The sequence below is a fragment of the Clarias gariepinus genome, chromosome 4, assembly GCF_024256425.1.
Source record: "Clarias gariepinus isolate MV-2021 ecotype Netherlands chromosome 4, CGAR_prim_01v2, whole genome shotgun sequence".
Lineage (NCBI taxonomy): Eukaryota > Metazoa > Chordata > Actinopteri > Siluriformes > Clariidae > Clarias > Clarias gariepinus.
Window position 1 is genome coordinate 13,822,047 of NC_071103.1, and position 24,375 is coordinate 13,846,421.

The 24,375-nt window shown below is 37.8% G+C and overlaps 2 protein-coding genes across 2 annotated transcripts; one reads left to right on the plus strand and one right to left on the minus strand.

The window, feature by feature from the left end:
- The first annotated feature begins 283 nt into the window (after positions 1-283).
- necap1 (NECAP endocytosis associated 1) lies at positions 284-13,081 on the plus strand. Its single transcript, XM_053494650.1, has 8 exons — positions 284-401; positions 5,065-5,165; positions 8,590-8,694; positions 8,791-8,872; positions 8,998-9,106; positions 9,333-9,480; positions 9,971-10,070; positions 12,011-13,081. The coding sequence occupies exons 1-8, from the start codon at positions 307-309 to the stop codon at positions 12,066-12,068; spliced, it is 798 nt and encodes a 265-aa protein (XP_053350625.1). The 5' UTR covers positions 284-306; the 3' UTR covers positions 12,069-13,081.
- Positions 13,082-13,115: 34 nt separating this feature from the next.
- Positions 13,116-23,673, minus strand: mfap5 (microfibril associated protein 5). The gene is made up of 7 exons (XM_053494651.1): positions 23,576-23,673; positions 19,743-19,805; positions 19,597-19,626; positions 19,436-19,468; positions 19,256-19,343; positions 17,050-17,123; positions 13,116-14,632 (listed from the first exon to the last, which is right to left on the minus strand). The coding sequence occupies exons 2-7, from the start codon at positions 19,783-19,785 to the stop codon at positions 14,502-14,504; spliced, it is 399 nt and encodes a 132-aa protein (XP_053350626.1). The 5' UTR covers positions 19,786-19,805; positions 23,576-23,673; the 3' UTR covers positions 13,116-14,501.
- Between the last annotated feature and the right edge of the window lie 702 nt (positions 23,674-24,375).

Consider the following 24,375-nt stretch of genomic DNA (forward strand, 5'->3'; position numbering starts at 1 on the left):
CAATAAAGAAAGACTTTTCGTATGTCGCGCGTATGTGTACGTTATTTCATTCAGTCAAAGGAAACTTACCACTAATTGTTAGGAGGAATATACACTATGGGAACAAAAGTATTGGGCCAAATCTGCAACGACATTGTTAGCTATAACAGCTTCCACTTTTCGTGGAGTGTTTCTGTGGGAAATGTATACATTTAACTGCTGTTGAGATGTGGTGCGCGGATATACGGTGTATTACGACATTAACGGTCCCGTTAACCCCAGTGAGACCAGGGCTGCAGCAAACTAGCGGTTGAATTAAAATCCAAGATGGCGGCCGAGGGGGAATACGAGTCGGTTCTGTGTGTCAAACCTGACGTCAATGTGTACCGAATTCCGCCGCGAGCGTCGAACCGGGCCGTCAGGTAAAAAAAAAAAACCGTGAGCCGTGACTTTCATCCTTTATCATTACCGGCATCTCTAACATATACATATATATACATACACACACACACACACACACACCCTTTTACATCACATAGAGTCGCATCAGGATTCAGTCGCATCTCCTTCAGCGTCATTAAGCCCTGTTTATTTAAAACCTGCATCTTCTTGCGCGCGCGTCGTGTTTACACTCCTCATGTTTATTGATGCTGGACAAGATTTAGGCCTGGAAACCATTACGTAATGTAAACACGCCAGCAGTAGGGATTGCGAGTGTGTAATAATAATAATAATAATAATAATTGCGCCTCTTCATTATGCTCAGAGACTGTTAGTCTGGTCTTCACACGAACATGTCATAAAGCCTGATTATGTATGAGTGGACAGTGTGTATAACATAACACACACTCATCATCACTCTCATTTCAGCAAAGTCGTGACGAGTTCAAGTTTTATTGGAGTGCGTAATCACCGAGCAGTGTCTTGCTAATATATTTGCGTGTATGTGTGTGCGTTTGAAAGGAGACGTGAGGGATAAGAAAGATTGAGACATCGTGTTTACGTTTTCACTTAACATGCTGACGTCAGCGATTTCCTGACAATGACTGGACGACGCTGTTTGTTTAATCCCGTTCCTGGATGCTGATTGGCTCATCGGCAGCCGCGTGGGAGAACCGAGAAGAACTCGGGCACGTTTCATTGCTGAGTAATAAACGATTATTGGACAAATCATCAACAAGGGCATCAGAACGTGACATGCCTTATTTGTCCATCAGATAAACCGGACGGGAAAAAATGAACCATCAAAAACTAAACATGTTTTGTTTGGAATATTTCCTCATTTAAGGGATGACTACTGCAGCACGCTCTCATTTTGAGATCACAGGAATATGTGAGAGTTTCAACATAATGGAAAAATGTTGACACTTTTATGGATCCTACAAAGGCCCAATGGGACAGGAATTAAATATATATATAATAATTTACATTTTCTCTCTCAATCACCCTATTACAAAATAAGGCTTTAGAGATTTGAAATTACTGGAACTGATTAAGTACCATTGCATCTTAACACATGATCAAAACCTAGGAAGACAATGCTAATGAACCCACAACTTTGTTAAGGAAATGCGGTCAAGGAGGCACAGTGGTGTAGTGTTTAGCACTGTGCCCTAAGTTGCACCTCCAGGGCAGAAGGTTTGATTCCCACCGTAGGTCTGTGTGCGCCTCATGACTGGTGGGTTTCCTCCTGGTAGTCCGGTTTCCTCCCACAGTCCAGTGACATGCAGATTAGGTTTACTGTGTTGTCAAATGACCTGTAGTGTGTGTGTGCCTTGCGATGGATTGGCATCTGCCCAAGGTGTATCCTGCCTCGTGCCCTAAGTCGCTTGGCGTAGGTTCCAGGCCCCTACAACCCTGTACATTTACATTTACAATTAGCCATTTGGCAGACGTTCTGGTCCAAAGCTACTTACAAAAGTGCTTAAGTTTCTGCCATCTGATAGATCCTTACACTGGGTTACTAAGTTACTAACTATGTCCTGTCATTAATCCGTGTACTAAAACTAACACCATTGGGGATGTTTTTATTTATTTATTTATTTATTTATTATATATATTTTTTTACTTTGTCCACAGGCTAAGCAATATATAAGATGAATGAATGTAATGGGGGTCGGGGACGGGATCTTATAACTTAAGATCAGAAAGATCAAGGACAAAGTTCAACAGTAAAAACCATAGCTATGTTTAATAGTAAAAGTAAGACCATGCTCACATATGCTCACAATGTGACAAGAACTGGCAGGATTGTGAACAAACAGCTGTGTGGCCATACGAAAACTACTTGTTAGTAAGACTAATCAGGAAAAACACCACTTCAATAATGCTTCAATTTGCTAGGGAGCAATAATGTTTTGACTTCCGAGCGATAGAAAAAGGTCATGTAATCTGATGAGTTTAGATTGACCCTATACCAAGGTGATGTGTTTGTCAGGGGAAAAAAGGGAAGCGCAAGAAGCGATGCACTCATCATGCACTGTTCAAGCCCTGGAGTTACAATCTGGCTTGCTTTAGTTGTTCAGGTCTAGGCTCAGCAACATCATGTGCAATAAAATGAAGCTGATGACATGAAAGTATTCAATGACCAGGTTATCACTTCAGTGATGTTTTTCTTCTCTGATGAAACAGCCGTATTCCAGGACTCAAATCGTGAAAGAGTGGTTTCAGGAGTATGAGGAATGATTTTCACACATGAATTGGCCCACACATTTTGTGCTGTAATCAAAATCGAAGTTGATTAAATGAAATGCGAGTCTGCAACTTTTTTGTGCGAAGTATATTTTAGTCCAAGCTCATTGTATTACTTGATTAATCACTAAATGCTCGTCTAGCAATGACGCTTCTTACAGTACATTGCCCCAGATATTCTCTCACCCACCTGGTTAAGTGTCGGATATTTTTACAAGATCTCACAAAAGTTGGTGCTTATTTTGGAAAGAACTAGTTTTTCTTCTATGTAACTTATTAACTCCTCCCATGTCCCATCCTCTAACTCACCTATTGTCATATATAGTTCCAGCTTTTAGTTTACATACTCATCATGTAAAAGACATTTCAGAACTTTCATCAACCCTAAATTAGTAATCCAAGTGGGTGTATGTTATTATTATTTTTTTTACCCTGTATGTATAGGTTGATTTCAGAAAAACCCAAATAAATTGTGATCAAATTCTTGGGGGTGTCTTCTATTAAAATGTATGTTGTATTATAATGATTGTAACCCATTAAGAGACAGTTGATGAGTGTACAAATATGTACATACTCTCAGTAGTTTTATAAAGTACCTGTTTAAGTGCACTTCGTAGTTATACAATTAGAAAAGGGGGGAAAAGCATTCTGTCACAAGACAGTAGTTTAGGATTGTCACTAGTTGATTCTTGTTTTATATTACATGTGCCAAAAATATTTTATTTCTCTGGAACATCCACAAAACACGCTGTTTCCTGTTGTCAAGCTGTCGTAGCTATAAACTTTAAAAAAATTATTTAAAAAAAAGTCAACTTCTCATATTACCAAGAATTTGAAAACTCTATGTCAATTAAAGATAGGGTAAAAAGAAATCATTTCAGTTATGCGTCACAATTCTTTGGTATGGCAATTCATATATCGTCAGGATTTTTGCATTCAAGGGTGGTAAAATGGTGCCATTCCTCTATAACCAACCTTACAGGAGGTGTGCTCTAAACTATTCACACATTGGCAGGCAGCACAGCATCCTGTGTGGTAGAAATTATTATAAGTTTTTTTTAGAATTGTAACGAAACTAGAGGGAAAAAAAATTATCTGTATATTTATAAACTCATGATGCTTATAGAATCGCAAGACAAATCGAATTTGCGCCTAAATACTGTAATAATATTGTATCAGTTGATCCCTAGTACGTTCCTTCCCTAATGGCAATAATTCAGTTTTTTTTTACTTTGTCAAAATTACATTCTGTTAATTTGTGTTTATTATGAGGCTATAATTATATAATTATAATAACTAATGTAGATCTTTCACAATACACCCTTTCACCAGTCCCTGTGAGATACTATCAGATGAAAACCATACTAAAACAATTGCATTAATGAAAATATTCAGCAGTCCTGTGGTATGAATAAGTGTAGCCCTTTTGTAAATATGTACTGTTTATCAGCTCCTTCTGCTTCAGGCTATTGGAAAGCGACCATCACTCGACATCTACTGTCCAGATGTTGCTTGGGTGGTGCACCGTTTTGAGTATAGTGCCATGGTAGTGTGACTAGAGCTGGTATGAGTGTATCAAGTCACGCAGTGTTGCTGGAATTTTTAAATGCCTCAGTGCCACATCTGAGAAACAGACAACAGGCCAAAAATATCAAACCAGCATCATTGTGTGAGCCGATACTGACACTGAAGTTAAACAGTTTCTTTAGAAATGTCAGGATAAGTAAGACTTTATGTCTGAAGGATGAGAACAGTCACCGTTGTGTACCGTGTTACCAATAGGATTAGTTTATGGCTATAAATAAATCAGCTTAAAGTAGTTATGTTTTGCTTTATAGGGAAGTTTCATGATCATTTGCCTAGCACCGTTTTGTTCTAACCAGCTGAGACATACTGTATTTATTTTGAATTTGATCTGAGTCGAGTAAACACATACTTCACATTTAAACATTGTGGGTTTTTTCCCCTTGGCTTTTTTTTTTTTTTTTTTAAGTAGCCATGTTGTGTTTACTAATCTGACCAGAGAGATTGAGTGACTATGAAAATGCTTCTCTTTCTCAACTCATATCTTGAGCCTTTTAAGTAGTCTCTGGTCTGATGAGCTTCTTTCAGTTAAAAAATTTACATAAGAGCCTCTGATTAGCTAAACCACAACAGTGGATGTGCTGCAGAAGCTGAGCTGGGTCAGGGCTATAAAAGTAGAGTCACTCAACTATGACATATTTTGAGTTTATCAGCTCCACTGGAGTCATTTTTTTTGGTTGTTGTGTGTGAACCACTTTCCTGATCTGATCTCGTAGTCGAGTTGCCACTTAATAATATTGCAATACTAATTATCTGTTTGCTTGAATTATTGATTGATTAATTGTTTGTTTGTTTGTTTGTTTGTTGCAGGGCAGCTGATTGGAAGTTAGACGCTCCTGACTGGACAGGCCGAATGAGAGTGACTGCCAGGGGAAAAGTTGCCTACATTAAACTAGAGGATAAGATCTCAGGTTAGAGGAAGATGAACTTAATAGAAACACACATACACACACATACACACATACACACATACACACACACACATACACACACAGATTCCAATGCACAGTAATTCCAATAGAGCTAAGAGCATGAATTTGTCAAAGTAAAAAAGCAGGCATGGTAGTAAACTGGAACGCAGTTAGGGGAGGTATTAGATACATAGCTTAAAACCTCACACTGTTTTTTTATTTTATTATTATTTTGTTCTAGAATAGGGAATTGTTAAATTATTTTTTGTTCATCAAATATTCTTAGGTCTTATCTTGTTAGGTCGAGATGTTTCACTACTAATAAAAGTAGCTTCTTCAGTCTGACGGATTATTTCATATTTTATTTCCTACCCTGGCCGGAGAATGTGAAAGAAGAGCGTGTCCATGGATGTGGCTTTCCTGATGGACCTGTGAAGAGGTCTTGTTCTTCCTGGGGATCTCCACCTCTGTTCACAGACAAATTGTCCACTTGCCCATAAATGGCCTCCTTTATACTTCTCTTAAACCATATATCCTCTCTGTCCATTTGTACATTCTTGTCCAAAACACACAGTGAAACACACTAATTCTTTGGTCCGTCTTTAGCTTTGATTATGTCACGCATTAGCCGGTGCAGTGTTTTAACCATCTTATGCAATGTTAAAACAATTACTTTCCTCCAGAGTCACACTTATTTATGAATGTGACTCATCGCCAGTTGGTCAGGTCTCTGCGATGGGAGAGTCAATCTGCTCCCCAAAGTCTCCTCCAGCACATCACAACGACTTTCACTAGGGTTCAATGATTTCTAATGATCCCAGACAATTCTGAGTCCCGGAGAGCCGTCAAGGAAGAAAAACTGCATTGATGTGATAAACTGGTTATTTGGTACATTCAGTAATTTGACCCATTCTTAAACAGTGTAGCTGTTTAAGAACTGAGAAGCGACTAACTGTATCAGTTAGGGTTAATAGGTTTGTTGCTAGCTGAAGCTTATTAATCACTGCAGTCATTTTCCAATCATAGGATATTTTGGTGCAAGTAGGCTCATTTACATGCTGCTCTCTGATTAAGATGTGTACTCTGAAACCTCATTTTTGTATTTATTAAATATATGATGAACGTAAAATCAGCATATTCGTAAATTCATCTTGGGTGATTCAATTGAGTCATCTGGAAATTCCTGCTTTTTTTTTTTTGCCGCCATGTTGTCCCCATTAACTGTCACCTGCTTGCTATTTTTAAAAAGCATATAGTGATTCATATCAGGCACCAAGGGCAATCTTCAATCTATTTTATAATTACTCATATTTGGGTCATTCATGATCATCTCAGCTTAAAAAATTAATCTGGAGCAACAAAAAACAAGCAATGAAGAAATATAAAAGATTTTTAGAATTATTTATTGTTTTATAAATGTATTGATAATATTTATTTTTGTTAGAAAACTTAATCACCACAGACAGTTTACAGTACGTAAAGTGAGTAATGTGAGACATGTAATTCCAGCCAATCAGATACAACATTATCTAATTGGCAAGAATGACATATATCACATTCGGGAAAAATTGCTATACAGTATGACAGTTATTCGTAGTGCCCTAGAACGGTTCCTGTTATTACTTTAAAGTTGCATTGCATCTTATATAGTGCAATCTACGTGTGTGTGTTTTTTTTTTTCCAGTGTTTCCTGTGTGCTCTTAGCTCCAACTTACAGGCATCCTGACAGTCTTAAAAAACTTTAAAACAATTGTTCGTGCATGTTATTCACAGGTTCTGACGCGTGTCTTTTTGTTACACAGTGTCACTGACGACTCCAGACGTTCGTTGATTTCTTTGTCTCTTGTTTTATTTTCAACATCAAAGTACAACGGTTGTTACAGTTTCTTGCATAAATCCACTGTAGTCACGACAAGTCGTTTGCTGTGTTCTGTAGCTTCAATAGATTACAGTTACAACAACTCATCTCTTCTAGCTCAACTCAAATCTTTTAGCTTACAGTCTCACGATATCACGTTATCACGGTCAAAAGCTTGTGTACTCCAAACCTTTCTGTATCCTTCCGTGTCTTAACAGCAACTGAACAACTAACATGCATGATAGACATACAGCTACATCACTGTGGGATGATGTCACAGAACAACTTATGAAATGATGTCACAATACAACTTACGAGTATAATACTAAATGCTTAAACTAATACACTTTATGGCCTTAATGCTTAATGCTTAACTAACAGACTTAATGCTTAACCAATAAATTGAAATAAAATAAACACAACAACAAATTACAAGAATGAAATATGGCTCTTACGACAATCCTTTAGCGAACACACATAATTATTTATTTTTTTTAACAGCCCATTCTTTGCAGTTGTAATTTGCTTGAAAAATGTATGGTACTGCCAAGAATTTGACCTTATGACATCGGAACCGTATAGAAAAGAGATTTTTTTTTCCTTTTAATTATTGCAAATATCTTCTAGCAAAATCCTACGACATGCATTTGATTACGCTGATAAAGGAAAATGAGTCCATCTTCCTGTTGTTTTTTAAACATCCTTAAAGTTCGAGAGAATTGTTCACTGTGATTAAAATAAAGTTACTTTATTAAAGTAAAGTCTTTATCCCTGACACGTCATGTGCTCATGCATGTATCATGACACTGCTTAGTAAAAAAAAAAAAAGGCACACGCTTTTAGACAACTTTTAACCTTGATTATGGTGCACTAAGAGGAAACCAGTTGTGTGAGAATAATTTTTTATACTTTCACAACCACACTTTCACAGTTTGAGTCCTGTAAAATTGTTGTACCTTCAGAGAAGAAAAAATGCATAGATGTGATAACCTGGTTATCAGGTCATCCACTGACTTAATTTTATTTCCACATAAGATTGCTGGACCTGACCAACTGAAGCAACCCCATATCATAAAACTGCTTGTACAGTGGCCACTATGCATGACTTGTATATTGCTTCCTGCGCATCCCTTTTTACTCTGACGCACCCATCATTCTGGAATAGAGTCAATGTGGACTCATCGACTCTATTGTCCACCTTGACATTTTTAATAATGGCAGCTTGTTTTTTTTCATCTAGGCTATGCAGTTCTACTGGAGATCTTATGGAATTTACCCAAAGCCAAAATTATTGTTTCTTCCATATGCAGAGCAATTTTCTTAAAAGGCCATATCACATCATCCATTTCTTCATTTACAAGAAAATGAAAACATAAATATATTCACCTCGTCAAGATGTGCAGGTCATTTAAGTAATTCTTGCTATTTTCCTTAAAAGAAACACAGTTTAAATTAACATTGCAATCATAATTATGACTGTTGTTTGTTTGTTGGTTTGTTTGATTGTTTTGGAGCAAAAGTGATAAGCAGTTCTGCTAATTAATGCTGTTCCGTCCCGTCCTGTAGGGGAGCTGTTTGCTCAAGCCCCAGTGGAACAGTATCCTGGTATTGCAGTCGAAACTGTAAGTGATTCAAGCCGCTACTTTGTTCTTAGGATTCAAGATGACAGCGGTGAGTTTGATAGCGTTTTATATTTTCAATCTGATTGAAATACTATCTCTCAAAATTAGACATCAGGGACCCCCTCCCCCTCACTTTCTTTTTCAGGTCGTAGTGCTTTCATCGGCATTGGATTTGGCGATCGGGGAGATGCTTTTGATTTCAACGTAGCCTTGCAGGATCATTTCAAGTGTGTTACCCGTGTTCATTTCATTCTTTTTTTTATTATGATCCATTGGGTACGGTACTTAGAGTATTCCTGTAATGGCTTTCTTTAATAGTCCTTCTCTCTCCCTCTCTGTCTCTCTCCCTCAGGTGGGTAAAGCAGGATAATGAGTTGAGTAAACAGGCTCAAACTCCAGACTTAGGTCCTAAATTAGACTTGGGATTTAAAGAAGGTCAGACCATCACTCTTAACATTGGGGTAAAGGCATTTCATCTTCACAATATCCCACACACATTACACATAAAGCTTATGCTGCTGTTTTCTGTAAAATATGTTGAATATAGTGTATATTTAATAAGCCTGAAATAAACAGTCATGTGATTGTTAAGCTTAAGCTCAAGTGCAGACATTTTAAAAGGAGGCTTTCAGTGCATTAAATAATTGTTTATTCTTTTCTCTCAATGCTTTTTTTTTTATTATTCAGCAAAGTAAAAAGAGAGAAAAGTCCCGTCCGCAAAGTTCAGGTGGTTTTGGACTACTCCCACCTCCTCCGAGTGGAAAAATTGCTCCGCCTCCTTCCTCCGCTCCGACCAATAACAACACAGAACCACTAACGAGCAGTAGCAACATAGGTATGTTGTTCTCAGTTTTGAGAGGCTGTCAGAAACAGAGTAAAACTGGATCTGGTTATAACAACTCCACTGAATGTTCAAAGTTTGAGATAATAATAATAATAATAATAATAACCAATCCCTGATTGATACTTTTTCCTGATCTTGTGTCTCAGACATATTTTGACAGCTCATTGGTCTTTATGATGCTGTTTCCGTTTGTCTATAGCAAACTCCAAGCTTTCCAGGAATGGCCGTATTATTGCATATTGCAATCATGTTATATTTTAGTTCCACACATTCATTTATCTCATTATGTGACTTCTATGGACAACTAATTGCAGCAAAAGTGATTTAGAGGTAACGAGAGACGTAAAATGATGTAAAATCCTAGTTAAGTGCATTTAATTTCCAGGTTATTGTAACGGTCGGAGTTAAATATTTACAAATTAGGGATTATAAAGCTTGCATTTTACTCTTGCTACAGTAAAATATTTTTTCCTCTCCTCAGGTTGTTTGCTGGACTTAGACAGCAATGATTCTAGCACTTTGGTCCAGCCAGCTCCTCCTAGCACAAATGCTGACCTGTGGGGAGATTTTACATCTGACAGGTAAAGTACCCCCAACCCCCCGCCCCCAACAAAGGAGCTAGACATACTGGCGCAATACATTTACTTTAATGGTTGGCTAGAATACATGATTCAAAACAGGTTTGGCGCTGCCTAGTGGCCAGAGAAGTCCAGGCAATCAGGAACAAGTTTTAGATTTCATTGATCATATTTAGGAAGCTATACAAAGTATATTCACTGTGGAAAACAGCTGTAAACTTGCAGTTATAACAGCATCAACAACCAATCATAGAAGTCAAGCTAAATTGAATTATACCAAGGGTTCCAAAAATACTTTCATTGGAGTAATGAGAAAAAAATTGCAATTATTTCTTTTTTTATTATTAATTTCTATTTTCCCCCATAAATACACTAGATTTAATGAAAACCCATGTGGCTTTTTTAGTCCTTTTTGGTGTTACTATATCCTTGACTGGCTTTATGGTGTCATGCTGGAACAGGTTTGGGCCTCTTGGTTCCGACTGTAATTCTATAGCATACGAAGAAAATCATCATATACCGTTTTATGCTTCATTCTTTGTGGGTCCACATTTCAGGATAAAGGTCAGGTGTCTTCTTATACTTTTGACTGTTTACTGTTTTATAAATATGTCCTTAATATGAAAATGTATATGCTACTTTTTGGCATGTTACTGGGAGATACAGTTAAATAAGCCATGTGAATACTGTGCATCTTTTTTTTTTATCAGTAAACACTAATAACTCAAATTTATCCATGTATTTAAATTTTGTAGTTTCTTAATAATATGGAGTGACTTGAAAATGTATATTTTTTTATTTATACAAACGATTTATGTGATTGGAAACAGAGGGGAAAAACCAAAATGACAAAACTTCTTGTTGGAAACCACAAGACAGAGTACTCTGGAAATATCATTGTGTCCAGTATGTGAACATGGGAATGCGAACGCACGAGGGTGAGAGTGAATAGCAAGAGGTGGGAATGGCATAGAGGTAGTCATACTCAAACAATGCACATCACGAAGAGCAGTGCTGGAACCCATGCGCCAAGTCAGTGTTACAAGGATAGTCTCAGGTTTATGTAGACAGTACGGAGTCAGAGATAGAGCATTATAAAGTGCACAGTGTGGATTTGTAGTCCATACACAAACTGTTAACTCATTGCTGAATCGGATGCACTGTTAAAAGTAGCTTCTCCGTGCTAGCCTGACCACAGCAACAAGAACAGACTGACCATGGAATCCTTAATGGATTTCCCCACTTGACAAAGGAACACATAAAGGGTTCTTGCTTAAGATTATACAGCTCTGGAAAAAAATAAGAGACGCCTGTTTTTTTGTTGTTGTTGTTGTTTGTTTGTTTTAACAGATGCATGTATTGCTGAGATGAACAGTTTTGTTTCATGTTCTGTGAACTGCTGACAATATTTCTCCTAAATTCAAAATACAACTATTGTTATTTAGAGTGTATTTTTAAAGGAAATGACATCATCACAACAAATTTCAATAACCCAATATCATGTAGTATTTACAGAACTTTAATAACTTAAATAAAACAGAATGCAATTAATTTTATTTTTTTTAAATGCTTTGGCTAAATAACATTAAAAATCTGTATTTGGTGGAATAACCATGATTTGCAGTTACTGCTTTCATGCGTTTGGCTCTTCATCAGTTTTTCACGTTGCTGTTGGGTAACTTTATATCACTCTTTTTTGCAAAATGCAGTGGTCTATTTTTCTCCAGAGCTGTATTTCTAGCCCATGTTTTAAACTTAGTTAGTATAATGTGGTGGAAATTTGTTTAATTAAAAATTAACAACTAATAAACATATTGCAGGGACTTTCTATGGTGTTTTTATGGGAGGGGTAATGCACATTTTCTTTGCCTTGGGTGTGAGGATGAATAAATATCACTCTTCCCTTCTCTCTCTCTCTTTCTCTCTCTCTTTCTTTATTTCAGCATGTCATCTCAGCCCTCCAAGCCAGAGTCAGCCTCTACAAACTGGGTCCAGTTCTGAGTATGTGATCCGACTGCTCACTTAATTTTCCCAGTTCATCTCTCACGCACACACGCACGCACACACACACACACACACACACACACACACACACACACATTTCCGCTGTCCTTTTTGTTTTGCACAAAATTTCGTTTTGACATCTCCATAAATGTCAATTATTTATTTTATTTATTTATGTGTACTACATTCATAGTCATGAAAGTCTCATTAAAGACATTATTATGTGTATATTTGGAAATATGTTTACTTTATGATGAAGTTGTCAGGTGGAACAACCTTGTTTTCTAATGTGAGCTTGAAGGTGTTCAGTGCAAATGAAATGATTGTGTCACCCTCTAGTGGTGCAAATGCAAAAATAATAATAATAAAACTAATAATGTGAGCCAACTGTGGTACAGCACTGCTTTATGTTTTCTATCATCAGTGCTTCTTTCTGATAATATGCAATTAGTATCATTGGAAATAAGTCAGGCACTGATTTTTTTCTGTAAAAAGCACTGATAAAGATTTATGGTGTACATACTGCACCTTCAACTTTGCTTTCTGTGAACTGCACTAATATGTGGAAGGGCTCTAATAAAGCCTAATCTGTCCTAGCAGCAATATTCGAACCAATGCCGTCATACAGAAAAAAGAGGTCAAAGTCCTGCTGCCTTGCGATAGCACATCCTTTTGTGACTAGACCAAATTTTACGTAATTAAAAGACTTTACATCTAAATGTGTGTCTCACACAGCACACACAGAGTGCAGTGTTCTAGTGTGCAGTATAGAGAATTGTATCTGTTACAGTGTTTATTTCTGAATGACATGAATTACTTTATCAATGCCAGCTGTTAATGCTAATGTTAATTTGCAGGAAGCAGAATTGGTTTTGCTTCTTTTTCCATAGTGTGTGTTCATTCTAGTCAGATGAAACAAATGTGTATAATCTTAAAACAAAAACACTATGTTGTATATGTATAAATATAAAAGTCAATGTAATAAACAATACAAGTTGATTCATGAGAAAGTGACAATTTTGAGTCGAGTTATTGAATGAAATCTTCATCATGAAAGAAAAACATTTATTTGCCATGTGAGCATCATACAATTTACTTACACTGAAACAATGAATTATATGAGGTGAACTATATAAGGCACGATATTGATAATGTGGATATATATTTAGCGAAATATCAGTTCATATAGAGAACTGTCCAAAAGTCTTGAGCCACCCCTCATTTCTTCATAGTAAATTTAACTACGTGATGTAGATTAAATGGGAACAAATGTTTTAATATGAAAGGCTGAAAGCACCTAAAATTTAAAAAGTGGTTGTTTATGTAAGAAGCTCAGCAGCAGCCTCATTTTCTTCTTGTCTGTTCCAACCACTCAGCATTTAGCATCAAAAGTATACCAAATACGGCCTGATCATTTGTCATTATCTTAAGGTCCATAACGTAAGTTAGATGCTTTTTAAATGCGTGAATGATTTAGAGGTCACTGTGAGGCTAAACAAAGAAACTTTTCTCTGAAATTGGACAGTTACAGAGACCGGACTGAAAATGAGAGGCAAAAAAGTCCTTCAAGAAGTCTAGTCAAGTCTACATTAGAAATACAAGAAAGTCTGGCTCTTTGAAAGCAGAATGTGAAGCTATGGCTCAAGACTATGGTCCAAAAGTCTGAGAGTCTCAGTGAGGCTTTATCTATTCCATATTCTGCAGAATATATTAAAGAAGATATATTATTGACCACAACTTGAGTTAAAAAAAAAATCGGAACCTTTATGGTTTTTACACATCAGTGTTTCTTTGGTATGTTTAGAGTACTTAGTATTTTCCTTTAGGGTGTGGACTCCACAAATTTGTGCAAAACCTTTAGATTAATTTTACATCTAATCTATTATTCAACAGATGAGATTATACCTGGAGAAAGTCTAACCTTTTGTACAAAGCATTACAACATCTTCAATATCACACATACATGGGGACCTAGAAATAGTAAAATATTCAACAAAAAGTACTTTATTTGTTTTGAATGTTTTTAAATTACTTGAATATTCTGGTAATTCCAGTTTTAAATGAAATACAAGGTGGTATCAAAAGGTTTTAAGACCAGTTTTGTAACATGCCAACAGATGGCAGAACAAGGCTCACTGGGAGCACCGACCTTCATAAGTCAGTGTGCCAAAAGACACCGGGAGCTGTAAAACTGGTGCTAATCTGACCATGTGCGTTCTCATGTCTGAGATTTCATCATGGACTCAGATTTTCAATGTGGTCTCAGACTTTTGACCCCCACTTTATACCATACAACCTGCAGTAAGAAATAATCTTAGAATAATAAAGAAAAGAAAAAAACAAGCTTGAATCTGAATACAATGTTTGAAATAAAAAAAAAAAAGTTATGCACATTTGTAGTTGTGTTTATTTACTTCTTTATTCTTTATTCTACCTTTCTTGTCCTGTCTCTGCTTTTGTTGCTGGTTGGCCATGTGCTGGTTTTACTGGGAAGCCAGTGTTCTCTTTGGTTGACCTCTGAAGTCGTTTGGGCCAGCCAGATTTCTCTCTGCATAGTTCCGCTAATAGAGAGAGGGAGAGGGATAAGGGTGGAGTTGGATGTTAAGCAACAAAAATAGGAACAATGGAAATATACACTCTGTTCCAGAATTTTTGGCACCCTTGGTAAGGTTGGGTATAAATATGCGGTAAATTTATAGTCTTCAAAATAAATCTTAATCTTATTAAGGAAATAAGTCTAATCTTTAATTGAGATGAATTTCTTCTAAGAAATTATTGTTTAAAAAAACACACACGAGTTTTTCCGCAGGGTTTAAGACACAGGACTGAGATTGCAATGGGATGGTCAAAACCTTCATTGACCCCTACTGTATGTTCAATAACCTATTTTTTAATAGATTTAATCATATATTGTGGATCATTGTCCTATTGTTTCTGCTGGATTTATATATGAAATCTTTTTGACCTTTATGGAGTACATGAAACCCTGTATTTTAAGAAGAGCCCAACATCACAGATCCTTAATGCCAAACCGCCTTTGTATTTTTGTTGCCAGAAAGCGTTATTTTTTACTCAAAATGACCATACAACCTGGTTATAAGTACATGTCTGCAAAATTGTTTATTGGCATGGACAGTGGTGTCTAATTGTAGATTTTGGAAACTGGGTGACCCCAACATGCCTCCATCTTCTGCAAATTTACAAATTTGTGACAGAAAAAAACAATAACAATTTTTGACTCTGTAACCATCTTCCTTATTGTGAGAGCAAAGTATAATCGTTTCCTCTTGCATCCTTCTCAATTTGCATTTTAAGTTTATATTTTACATTAAGGCATTTAGCAGATGCCCAACAACAACAACAAAAAAAAGCACCTTACAAAAGGGCCTAACCCTTACACTGGGATACACTGCGTTATTGCTGACATAATGTTAATACATGGTGCATAATGTTATTATATACATAATAATAATAATAATAATAATAATACATAATACATAATATTACTAGGTTACTGCATGACATGGCACCCCAAATCATCACAGACTCGAAAACCTTTGCAACTTGAATCCTGTGCCTTTCCACACCAAGTAATGGAAAATTTACTTTCATCTAAAAAGAGGACTGGACCACTGAGCAACTGTAAAGTTCTTTTTCTTCGTAACCCAGGTAAGATACTTCTGCCATTGTCTCTGGTTCGGGAGTGGCTTCATACTGGGAATTCCATAAGTTGTAGCTAATTTCCTGAAGATGCCTGTGCATGGTGACTCTTGATTCACTTGAACCAGCTTTTTAAGTCTGCGATCATCAATGTTGCTTGTGTCTCTTTTCCTACCACACTTTTCCCTTTCAATTAACTCTCCACTAATATGCTTCAAAACACCACTCTACAAACAACCAGCCCTTTCAGTGATGACCTTCTGTGGCTTACCCTCCTTGCTGCTAGCGTGTCAATGATTGTGCTGCATGTTTTGTATTAGACCAAGAGATACATGGGATTTTTATGAGCTATTAGCTGTAACCATCAAAAAAAAAAAACACTTAAAATTTTTCACTTTACATGTAATGACTTTAGAATATAGGAGGGGTTCACTTTTTAATTAATTTACAAAGAAAAAACTTTATGTGTTTTCTCTGATTCTCCTCATGGTGATGAATGATTAAAGGAATTCTGCCTCAATGTCAACTCATGTTTTTGGCACAGTTAAGCGGTTCCCATACTGAGTTCCTATATTCAAGTAAATTGAAAGATATAAATGTAAATGTGCACTTTACTTGCATTTAATTAATTCAAATTACTAGGATTGCAGGCTGTTAACTATAAGGTTTTGTTTAAATATACAGTATATAGATTATGGTTTAGGCGGCACAGTGGTGTAGTGGTTAGCACCTCCAGGGTCCGGGTTCAATTCCCAGCCAGGTTAAATTCCCGTCTCAGTGTTCAGGAAGTTGTTCTCCATGTTCTCCCCATGCTTGATGGGTTTCCTCCGGGTATTTAGGTTTCCTCCCACAGTCCCAAAACATGCAGATTAGGCTAATTGCTGTTCCCAAATTGCCCTTTCTGTAGTATGTGAATTAGGGTGGTAGTGTGTGTATGTGTGTGTGCACTGTCCAGGGTCTACCCCGCCTCGTGCCCTAAGTCTTCTGGGATAGGCTTCATGCCCCCCGCAACCCTGAATACAGGATAAAGCGGTATAGACGATGTGTGAGTGAGTGGGAGAGACATTATGGTTTGAACATCTTAGAAAAAAAAAAAAATTTAAGACATACGTTCGATTTTTGTTATATTTTCAGTGTAAACTTGTTACTTTTTAATAATGAACTAATAAAATACTAACCTCTTTTCTTCTTTAGTTTTTTTTCCCCAGTAATTTTGGAACAGACTACTTTTACATTGTTCTTTAATTATACACTCCTTATAGACATGTACAAGCACAATTGTGCCTTTTATAATAAGACAATTGTTTCAGTAACTCACCTTTCAGTAACTCCTCCTGGGGACACACGGTCTTCACACAAAGCTCTTTGTTGATCACGTAGACTCGACGGAGACTGCAAGAGACAGAATTAACAGCTAATACACTGCATTTCACTCCTGATATGTTTGATCCAAACAGATGGGGTGATTAAAGGAAAGGCTGATGTGTGTATCATTCAGAAGTCAATGTTTGATGCCCTTTTGTTCTACATTTAGTAGCTAAATTACGCCACTCAGTAATAAGATAATGTTTTTTCTAATCAATGCTGGTGTACAACCTTTTTCTTTACAGAAGATATTAGACTAGCTAAATTATCTGGTGGATGATAAGCTATCATATAAAGCTCAACATTGACATGACTATTTAACTAATCTACAGAACCACGTACCAAAGAACTTCCTTTTGATAGACCTGTCCATCATGATCCACCCCAATATAGTCCATCCGGCATGCATGGATTTGTGTTTTCAACTTATCTGATTACATCACATGAGCCATGAGATCCTGTCGATCTCTACTTTGCACAATTCAAAAATATATCCCATTTATTACTAAACGTGAATGCAAATCTCCTTTTGCAGTAATGGTAACCCTTAAAACACTGATGGTTGCCTGGTCTGCATCCTCCCTCTTGTCTTCTTATGTTAAGCTCTCTATTAAGGATGCAACACTTACCCCCTTTCCACTCACTCACTCATCATCTATAAAGCTTTATCCTGTATTCAGGGTTGCGGGGACCCAGAGCCTATTTCAGGAGGTTCAGGGCACGAGGCAGGGTACACCCTGGACAGGGTGCCAATCCATCGTAGGGCACACACACACACACACACACACACACACACACACACACACACACACACACACACAAGGGACAATTTGGGAACGCTAATTAGCCTAACCTGCATATCTTTGGACTGTGGGAGGAAACCCACCAAGCATGGGGAGAACATGTTTCCCTTTTCCCCGTTTACTTCACACCACATATTTTTACATACAGTATTCCCATTAGCAAGCTAGGGCCAGAGCACAAGGTCAGCCAGGATACAGCACCCCTGGAGCAGATAGGGTTAAGAGCCTTGCTCAAGGGCTCAACAGTGGGGCTGGGGGCTGGGGCTTGAACTCCCAACCTTCTGATCAGTAACCCTGTAACCTACAGCCTTAACAGATTGAGCCAACAGTATTGGCCTCTGTTGATTTGACCTTTCTGTCATTAATTTTGCATGATGCTTTGTTTCCTGAACACGCAATATGTTTATTTGTTCAGTTGTGTGTAAAATAATTTCTTTGTACTAGGGGGGAGTCAAAAATTATCCACACTCTGGCTGTAGAAATTACCTTGAACAACAAATTTCGACATTAACGCCTTGCTTTTTAATACACTTTGCCCATCTGTCAACAAGCTTTCAGATCCCCTTATTACAAATGTGTTTTAGGCTGAGCTGTGAATCAGTAGTGAATATTTGTCCTCATAGGGCTGCTTTTTGGTGACCGAACAGGTGAAAGTAGAGAGTGTAGGCAGAAGTGTGCGGACGTGCAGTGTCAAGATCATAACGCCCCTGGATAGCAATCATCTGTGTTTAATTTGGCTTCAATAATCATCTTATAATAAACACTGCTGATTGTTCAACCTTTTTCTGATAATGTTCCAATATTGTCCCTTGAGAATCCCAGAAAACTGAATGCATCAATTTTTCAGCTGATGGTTGACTTTGGAACTTTTTCTTGGTTGGCGATTGTTGATGTTTCCGTCCCATACTCTGCAGTTTACTCTCAGGCTTGTACTGTAGCGATGATGATTCTCTTTAATAAACTTTCACCTTCCTTAGAGTATTGGTAAAAAATTTTGTTTGCAGATATTTAAACACTTCGGTTTATGCTCTTCCATGAGGTGTTTCAGCACCAGGTACACACTCAGACCAGAAAAACGCGAATCACTGCACACTGCTATTCTTTTGTGCACATCTGTACAGCTGTGACTGGGGAGACAATAACTTTAAACGGAAAGCACTGATAAAACAAAAGTTTTTATATAACGGAGAGCGGATCATTTTGAACTCACCCTCCTGTTTGTACAATCTAACATACTCTCGTCTTTCACATTGTAAATCCTTGAAGATTTACTAGATGCTTTACCTGTTTACGTCACTCCATACCAGAATGTACATAAAACAATTACAATACAAAAGTGTGTATGTGCGTAGATACCTATAAAAGCACTTGGTGTGGAGGCATGACTTCATAGGCTGATGGACAGAGTACATCCTAGTGCAGGCGTACGTTTCCTCTCTACAGTCTAAAACACACACGGCATTGTCACACGGTTGTTTCTTACACTCTCTGGCTCCAATCCTTGCTCTGGTTTTGTGTGTTTATACAGACACTAACCTTCCAGCACTTCCGTGACGGGAACCTCCGTTGCTGATGAAGAAATAAATAAATAAAAAACATTTAATAAATTAGACATCTCAACAACAAACGAACAGACACAACGAGCAGTGTGGATCATATTAAGCGATTTAATCAGAAACAGTACAGATTAGTCCTACCCCTTGGCTGTGCCCAAACAGCAACGAGCCCTGTGCCAAAAGAACAACAAGAAAAACAACAAACAATTTTGCAACAACAGGGAAGGGAACAAATAATCTTTGTTGCCACCAGTAATTGGGTTGTGTTGTGCATTTTGGATCGTTACCACAGAAACAGTACAGAAACACAATGGATGGGTGGCAGGCCATCTTTCAGAGTAGAAAGGGATCTATGGAAAAAAGGTTCAGGGGTAAACAAACAGTTTTTTTTTTATTTTTTATTAATATATATATATTTTTTTAAATGAACATTTTTAAAAGGAGTTTGGTATTCTTAATTTTGCACGCTTTTGCAACGTTCCATTACATTATGGTTCCCTTTCACTTGTACACCCCCTCCTTTTAGTGCAACTAGACATCACATCACATTATTCATTTATTGTTTTATGTGCATCTGTATTTCTAGCTCTCTGATACTTCAAATAGATAAATGGATAGAGAGAGAAAGGGAGTGATACTTTATTCATCCCAAAGGGAAATTGTATTGTTACAGCAGCCAGTTCACATAACAAGTAAGCAGCCAACAAGAATCGCAAGAATTGCAATGAGGAGGAAGGGGGAAAGTTTGCAATTAAGATGCATTAAAGAGGCAGAAAAATGCTATCAAATAATATAAATATTAAAATACTGCTTCTATGTACATGTGTGTGACGATTGCATATACAGGTTGGAATGAAATTGTACTAAGGTGCATCAGCAAGTAGTAATAGAGAGAATGAACCAGCAGATATCATATCAACTTTATGTAGAAATATCCATACCTGTACAAAAAGTTGGATTTGCTCACTTATTCACTCACCCACTCATCTTCTATACTGCTTTATTCGGTATACAATTCAATTAAATTTTATTTGTATAGAGCTTTTTCACAGTTGACATTGTCGCCAAGCAGCTTTACACAGTTGAAAGAATTATTAAAATTTATATAAAAGTGTACAGTATGAATCAAAATGATAAGATTGTCCCTGATGAGCAAGCTGAGGATGATGGCGACATTGGCAAGGAAAAACTCCTTGGGATGGCAGTAGGAAGAAACCTTGAGAGGAACCAAACTCAAAAGGGAACCCATCCTCATTTGGGTGATGAAGGATGGCAGGGATTGATCTGCATCATACTGTATGTTAGGAGGCTGGAAGGTCAGTATAACAGAAGATGTGTTTAAGTTAATATGGAGTCCAATTTGTTTTTGGAGGCTCAAATAGACTGTAGGAAGCTCCAGTCCTAAACAATCATGTGACTGCAGTCACACGTCCTCAGAACAGCTGTCAGGCTCAGCCGAGGCCACGCCCATCTTTGTGGAAAAGTGGAACAGGGTAGAGGTACAGTATACAGGGTCATGGGAGACAGGAGACTTAGGGCACGATGCTGTGTACACCCTGGATGGGGTGCCAATCCATTGCAGGGCAATTTGGGGACTCCAATTAGTCTAATCTGCATGTTTTTGGGCTGTGGGAGAAAACCAGAGTAGCCAGGGCAAACTTACCAAGCACGGGGAGAACATACGAACTCCATGCAGGTGGGAATCCAACTTGGAACCTAGAGGTGCAAAGCGAGAGTGCCAACCTCTAAGCCACCGTGCCGCCTAGTTGGGTTTAAAAACCAAAAAAAGAAACAGTGGTGTAGTGGTTAGCACGCCTTGCACCTCCAGGGTCCGGGTTCGATTACTGGCCAGGCTCGATTCCCGTCTCTGTGTGCATGGAGTTTGCATGTTCTCCCCGTGCTTGGTGAGATTCCTCCGGGTACTCCGGTTTCCTCCCCACAGTCCACAGATATGGAGGTTAGGCTAATTGGCATTTCCTGGGATAGGCTCCAGGTCCCTGTGACCCTGAATACAGGATAAAGCGGTATAGACGATGAGTTAGTTACTGTAAGTGAGCTCTTACAGTTCTTTTGCCTCAGCTACATCAGCCTAAACCGGAGATCTGTTTGAAACACTTTTATTTTATTAGCTGTTTTTTATTTGGACTTTTGGGATTCATTTCCTATCCCATTTATTCTGTGTAGGGTCATAGGAGGCCTGGAACCTATCCTAGGGAAGTCAGACCATGAGGTAGGGTACACTCTACATGTAGTGCAAATCCATCACAGGGCACAAACACATATACACTCATACACTCAATCATATATCTGGAAATGCCACTCAGCTTACATTGCATGGCTTTAGCGTGTTGGAGGAAACTTGAAAACATACACACAACTCCACACACACACCAGAGACGAGATTCGAACCCCCAACCCTGGAGGTGTGAGGACACCAACGTGATACCCTGCGCATGAACTCATTTACAAACTAGAGGCATCATTTAAACCTCTTCAACTCTGACCAGGCAATTACTAAGGAGGCTGTAAATCCACTTAGCAGTGCTGTACATTCAGGTCAGTGAATGAGGTCTTTGTTTGCTCTGTAAGCTTCACATCTGGCACTTGTTTGTGCCCGCATGAAAGTAAAACTTACGACTTTCCCAACTGTTTTGTTGCATCCCGTGGGATTCTGATGGCGTCCCAGTGCAGACCTCTAGTCTCAGCCAGATGCTGTGAGAACTTTTCTGGCAAAAGAAATGATATTGGGACACTTTTCAGGAACACCAAATGGGTCTCCTAAGTAATATCTGGGTAGAAGGACGCTGCCGCTGTCCATGGCAATTTTATAAGAGACACACTCAATACACAGTATCGAGACACTGATTAATTAACTGAACATTAAAACAAAAAAAAACATTACAGTAAATCTGATATTGTGCAGGGACAGTTTTGGTCTCTCTGGAGGTGTCATTTTAGTGATGGATCCTTTTGGGATGAGGCCTCCATGGATTGGATTTGTTTATCCCATGCATCCTGTGGATGCTTAGTTGGATTGAGATCTGGAAGATTTGGAGGCCCCATCCACAACCTCGAACTGTTTTCCTGCTAAACCCTACACATGGCTGGCTATGATGTACTGGGTATCCTTTCTATCATAACCAGCGTTGACCTTTTTTTACAAGTTTGTGCTGCATTGGACTTTCTGTGGGATCTGATTGGATCGCATAGACTGGCCTTTGGTCCATGAGTCTTGGGCGCCCAACCTTGGGTGTCACCAGTTTACTGACATGTAGTTGATAATCTGTGTTATTTGATTCACTTTGCAGTGATGTTAGCCTTGTGGCAGACCAGTTTATATGTTTTTTTTTTTGTCAATAGTTCTATATGTAAAAAGTGCATTGATGTTTTAGTACATGTGTTAATTGGATCTAAGGTAATAAAAGCTTCAAAAAAGGTTTTTAAAAGTTCAACCCATAAATATCTTCCCCAAGAAGCAATAAGGATGGCTAATAGGAGGATATATGTGTTTAATCCTTTCTAATGCAGATTTCTTATTTTATTTCGAGAAATGTAGGACTGCAGCCTTGTAGCTACAGTACATCTAATGCAACAAGCAAAGAATGGATTGCATTAATATATTTATTTGTTGCTTTGAATTTTTGCCTCACAATAAATGTATATCGGTTACAGCTGTTCTCTTTCTCTTTCTCTCCCTCCTTTGCCTTTCTGGACCATATTTTGGTGTAAGATGTCCAAGACATGAGTTCACACTAAAGAATGTGCTTTCCAACCCTTCCTGTAAACTCTCTCTCTCTCTCTCTCTCTCTCCAGTTTTAGATTTATGCACAGTGAACAAACAAATTAACTGGTATTTATGCATGCATGCATTCCTCGTTATGTGCATTGATTTACTCGGATATCTACACATTTTCAGTGTTAAAAAGTAAATCTTTCTACTGTAAATGCCAATCGATGATCTGTCATCGGAAATATACTGTAATCAGGCACTGGCAGATTTATGAACATGATCAGTTTATTGATAAATAGCATGCATAGTGCTGTAGTAATTGATGTGTTATAATGAGGTGTGAGAATGCTGTAGGTTATGGTGAAATTCAAAATAGGCTTAAATACTTACAATTCTCCTTTTGGTGCTGTGTCTAAATATATCGCTCTCTCCTTTTCTCCTTTCTCTTTATCCTTTTTGCTCCTTCTCTCCGCCTCTCTCTCTCTCTCTCTCTCTCTCTCTCTCTCTCTCTCTCTCTCCTGCTTGGTGGATGGCTTTAAAAGGATGACTAACCAGTTACAAAACATATTGACAAATACAGTGTTGCAAATGATTGGATCTATCTATCTCTTATTGTCTGTTTGTCTGTCAACTTGTCTATACTGTATGTTTGTAAGCTTGCCTGTGTCACCTGCCATATCTGTCTACGTCTTCCCATATTTTTCGTATTCTTTTCCTTCTTTTTTATGCCTCCCCCTGGTTTTGCAACCATCACACATATAAAGAATCAGTAGTTAGAAAATACACATACTGAAACTCTCAAGTCTCTTTGTCAGTCCGAACTTTAAAGGTAAAAGTGGTTGTGCAACAAAACCTCCAGTTACACACTCTGAACACCAGGGATCAGCACAGGCCATTGACAAAAATGTCTAACCTGGCTCTCTTTAACTTTTCGAAAATCTCAGCAAGTTCATTTCCTAATAAAGCAGTCCTGACTCCTTCAATTGAGACTTAGGATTGTATTCTCTAAAGCAGATTATTTTGATTATTTAGGGTTCACAGCATTGCCTCTCTTAATTATCTCAGGTAATTTATAGTAAAGTGATTTTAAGTGGACCTGTCCTGTCTGTGCATTCTCACTACTGATTCGGTTTAGTACAGAAACCTGATTGACATGTTGCTTGTTCTAGTGTATTAAACCAGACAGTAAA